The sequence below is a fragment of the Leucoraja erinacea genome, chromosome 37 (assembly GCF_028641065.1).
Source record: "Leucoraja erinacea ecotype New England chromosome 37, Leri_hhj_1, whole genome shotgun sequence".
NCBI classification, from domain to species: domain Eukaryota; kingdom Metazoa; phylum Chordata; class Chondrichthyes; order Rajiformes; family Rajidae; genus Leucoraja; species Leucoraja erinaceus.
The window spans coordinates 1,771,339-1,776,498 of NC_073413.1; the positions used below are offsets into that span (position 1 = coordinate 1,771,339).

The window sequence follows — 5,160 nt, forward strand, 5'->3', positions numbered from 1 at the left end:
GTATTTTGCGTCATCATGCCTCACTGTGCGTCCAGACGCGTCGCGCACGTCACGGCGCGTCATCTGAGCGACGCACCACGTGACCGCACGGATATATCGAGCGCCGACTTTCTAAAGAGTTTTTTCACTTGCAACGGAGACGATCGGAAAATGGCGCTCAAGAGAAGCAGGGCTCATCAGCAGAGCAGGGCACAACGAAAAGCAGCCAGGGACAAGATGCAGGTTCTGCAGGTTGAGGTCAAGGAGGAGGAGGCTGTACATTGGGACTATGATTATGCTGAGGATAGTGATGTCTCATTTGAGATCAAGAGGAAGAGGCAAATGGTAACCGAGCCCTATGAATTCAGCAGGGAACAAGAGGGGGAACTGGTAGATTGGTATCGGGACAACCCTGAGCTGTATGACAAAAACCACAGGCAGTTTAGGAATACAAAGCGAAGGTTCATGATGCTTGAGGACAAGGCAAAGGAGTTCCCTGGCTGCACGTGTATGTACACACTTACTTTGTTGTTTGGCGGCATTTCAGTCATTATAATTACAATTTGTTCCACACTGATCTTCACTCATTCCATGTTTTCACAGGCGACCAACTGTGCCAATTCTATAAGGGCCAGAGGACAATGTACGGCAGGCTGACACGCAGTTTGCACAAGTCTGGCTCGGGCCGTAGATTTGTGACCGAGAGGCAGCAGTGGATAGTGGAAAAATGGGGGTTTATAAATGACCATATCGTTCGAGTGGAGCCGAACCAGAGCACCAGGAAGGTGATTAGTATAAAATAATATTTTGACATTGGTAATTTGATTGTCATCTTGCTTGCCACGTCCTGAAGGTCTTGAAAATTTGTGATACATGGAAAATAGGTGCAGGAGTAGGCCATTTGGCCCTTCGAGCCTGCACCGCCATTCAATATGATCATGGCTGATCATCCAACTCAGTATCCCGTACCTGCCTTCTCTCCATACCCCCTGATCCCTTTAGCCACAAGGGCCACATCTAACTCCCTCTTAAAATACAATGAACTGGCCTCAACTACCTTCTGTGGCAGAGAATGCCACAGATTCACCACTCTCTGTGTAAAAAATGATTTTCTCATCTCAGTCCTAAAAGACTTCCCTCTTATCCTTAAACTGTAACCCCTAGTTCTGGACTTCCCCAACATCGGGAATAATCTTCCTGCATCTAGCCTGTCCAACCCCTTAAGAATTTTGTAAGTTTCTATAATATCCCCGCTCAATCTTCTAAATTCTAGCGTGTACAAGCCGAGTCTATCAAGTCTTTCTTCATATGAAAGTCCTGCCATCCCAGGAATCAGTCTGGTGAACCTTCTCTGTACTCCCTCTATGGCAAGAATGTATTTCCTCAGATTTGGAGACCAAAACTGTACAGTTGCATCTCCCCTTTTTCGGCCACCATTCAGATAATAATCTACTTTCCCCTGTTTTTCGGATAACCCACATTTATCCACATGCATCTTATTTGTCACCCAAACTATCCAAAGTCATACTAATCCTCTCACAGCTAACATGTGGGACGTGGAGATGTCGGTCATTAATATATATTGTAAATATCTGGGGTCCCAGCTGAGCCTTGCGGTACCCCACTAGTCACTGCCTGCCATTCTGAAAATGACCCATTTACTCCTACTCTTTGCTTTCTGTCTGCCAGCCAGTTCTCTATCCACATCAATACTGAACCCCCAATACCGTGTGCTTTATGTTTGCATACTAACCTCTTATGTGGGACCTTGTCGAAAGCTTTCTGAAACATCCACTGGTTCTCCCTTATCCACTCTACTAGTTACATCCTCAAAAGATTCTATAAGATTCGTCAGACATGATTTACCTTTCATAAATGCATGCTGACTTTGTCCAATGAATTCACCACTTTCCAAATGTGCTGCTATCCCATCTTTAATAACTGACTCCAGAATTTTCCCCACCACCGATGTTAGACTAACTGGTCTGTAATTCCCCATTTTCTCTCCCTCCCTTTTTAAAAAATGGGGTTACATTAGTTACCCTCCAGTCCTCAGGAACTACTCCAGAATCTAAAGAGGTTTGAAAAATTCTCACTAATGCATCCACTATTTCTGCGGCTATTTCCTTAAGGATGCAACTTATCTGGCCCTGGGGATTTATCGGCCTTTAATCCATTCAATTTACCTAACACCACTTCCCGGCTAACCTGGATTTCACTCAGTTCCTCCATCTCATTTAACCCCTGGTCCCTTGCTATTTCCGGCAGATTATTTATGTCTTCCTTAGTGAAGACAGAACCAAAGTAGTTATTCAATTGGTCTACCATGTCCTTGTTCCCCATGATCAATTTTTTAAATTTTATTTTTTATAACATATACACATTTATTTTCTTCCATTTTAACAAGGAGAGACCACAGCGTGCCATCTCCAGTGAGGGTGAGCTTGATCCGCATGAGCGACCTTCTGGATCCACCACCCCGACCAGCCAGGAGTACAGCACGAGGAAGCCGACCATTGTCATCCCCACTGCAGGCTGCAGCATAACTGCAGCTAGTCAGCGGATGATCAAAGAAGTAAGTGCTTTTGGGTGAATTATCAGCAGATTTCTCATTTGATCCATCCATTTTTCTCCATCGTTCCCCAAACATTACTTACCTGGATCGTACCCTTTTGTTGCAGATCGTGCAACAGGCAAAGGCAACAACAGACACCATGATCACTATGACACAGCCAAAGACATCACACGAGAGGATAGTTGAAACCTTCTCAGCGTTCTTAACACAAGAGATGCTCCTCATTCCTGAAAGCGAGTGGGTTAGCTTCTCCATGGAGGCCTTTGCCTTGGCAAGGGCCCACAGATTCCCTCAGCCGGTAAAATCTCTTAATCAAAGTTTGTGGAATTTCTAAAAATTATGACTTTAATAATGCTTTTGTATGAATTACTCACTATGAATTCAATGGTGTTGCAGAGTCTGATGCGGCACATGGCATTCATGGGTCACCCACAAATGGGGATGATGGCACCACCACATCAGCATGTTCACCATGTATAATGTGATACATTTTCTGAATCTGACTCGAGATTAACTGCGACACACAGCCTGTGAAAGGTTGTGATTTATTTTATATCATTTATTTTCCTCCCAATTCATATTAATAGGTTTATGTGTTTTATCCACAAGCATTGATGGGACCACAGCACACGGCGTACCCACCGATGGCAAGCGCACCCAACATCAGGGCACCAGCTCAACGCCACATCGGGCAGCAATGACTTCCACAGACAATACCAGGCAGCTTCCAAGAAGAGCCTATCAGGGAAGCCCAGCTGGACCCCAGGAATACACCCATCACCATGACACCAACATTTCCAGCCAGATTAGAGAGTCAGGACTGAAGTGTGAACCTGAGTCTGAATCTCACTGGTCATTTGGCTGCTGATAGCCGGGGGCAAAGTTCCCATAAAGAATGAACAGTACAAAAGTACATAAATGTACATTATTACGATATCTGAAATTATGTTCTTCCTAATGTGGAAAAACAAATCTTTTGAAATTATTTTTTAAGAAATAAATTGTTTATTGCTCTTTATATTTATTGTAAATAAGTTCATTTCCAATGTAATTATTATACTTCAGTGTAAACCTTTTTGTGTTGTGGAAAAAAAAGCTGTTTGTTCGACTATCAATAAAATTCTGGACATTTCTACGCAAATTTGATGTGTAATGATCTTCTCATTTCTCAGTATTGTTAATCATGGAATTAATTTCACATATATAAATCAACGTTTATTTAGATCAATAAAATACACACGAACATTGAAATGCAAAACTTGTCATATAATGTGGTCAATAAAAGGGACTCGGACACAAGCATTTCACTGCTTTTGATTGGTACAAGGAGACTACAAAACAACATGATAGACCACTCTGGAGGTGCAAGTTTTGCTGTACACTTCATACTGTAGAACACATCATAATACACCTTGAGTGAATTAATGGAGTTAGATTATTTTTAAATCACTCGGTGGCTAATCAGACGCAGTCTCCGAGGGGCGTTGCGACCAATCAGCGGCCAGCTTCCCTTACTGAGCTGCCTATCTGTATTTGCCTGAGTTACTGATACAATGTGTTCAAGTTCAAGTTCAAGTGAGTTTATTGTCATGTGTCCCTGATAGGACAATGAAATTCTTGCTTTGCTTCAGCACAACAAAACATAGTAGGCATTGACTACAAAACAGATCAGTGTGTCTATATACTATAATATAAATATATACACACACATGAAGAAATACAATGATAAAGTGCAAATAACAGATAATGGGTTATTAATAATCAAAGTTTTGTCCGAGCCAGGTTTAATAGCCTGATGGTTGTGGGGAAGTAGCTATTCCTGAACCGGGTCGTTGCAGTCTTCAGGCTCCTGTACCTTCTACCTGAAGGTAGCAGGGAGATGAGTGTGTGGCCAGGATGGTGTAGGTTCTTTGATGATGCTGCCAGCCTTTTTGAGGCAGCGACTGCGATAGATCCCCTCGATGGAAGGAAGGTCAGAGCCGATGATGGACTGGGCAGTGACTGGGCAATGTGGATGTGATCATCACACCCAGGCTCAAAATGGCCCTGAAATTCACCATATTACAAAAACATTTTCTCAAGGGGGCTTATAGCGCATCCACCTCCCCCCCCCCCCCCCCCCTTCCCAACCTCAGCCTCACGAATCTTAGCGAACCCCTAGTTCCTAAAACCCATGTCCATCACTTACAGGCGTGTTAATACTGAGCGCGATAGTGGTGTACAGTCATGAGCGCAGTAACTGGGTACAGATGAGATGAAAGGGGTACAGGGATCTATACTGAGCCCAATGCTGGGGTAAAACTAGTTTAAAGGCGGGGTACAGGTAGGTTTAAATGCTGCTTGGTTTTGATTGAGCATTGCGTGGGTATCAGGTCGCCCCAGTATCCACTGGCTGGGGTGCAGGGGTGGGTGCCGGGGTGTCAGGGTGTCAGGGTGTCGGGGTCGGGGGTCAGGGGTGTCAGGGTGCCAGGGTGTCGGGGTCAGTCAGGGTGTCAGGGGGGGGTGTCGGGGGTCAGGGGTGTCAGGGTGTCAGGGTGTCAGGGTGTCCGGGTGTCAGGGTGTCAGGGTGTCAGGGTGTCAGGGTGTCAGGGGTGTCAGGGTGTCAG

The 5,160-nt window shown here is 44.7% G+C and overlaps 1 protein-coding gene across 1 annotated transcript; it reads left to right on the forward strand.

The window, feature by feature from the left end:
• On the forward strand, positions 1–3,683 carry LOC129713744 (uncharacterized). The gene is made up of 5 exons (XM_055663014.1): positions 1–487; positions 583–764; positions 2,387–2,554; positions 2,661–2,852; positions 3,164–3,683. Exons 1-5 carry the CDS (start codon positions 16–18, stop codon positions 3,167–3,169), a joined length of 1,020 nt encoding a protein of 339 aa, XP_055518989.1. The 5' UTR covers positions 1–15; the 3' UTR covers positions 3,170–3,683.
• Positions 3,684–5,160: the final 1,477 nt, after the last annotated feature.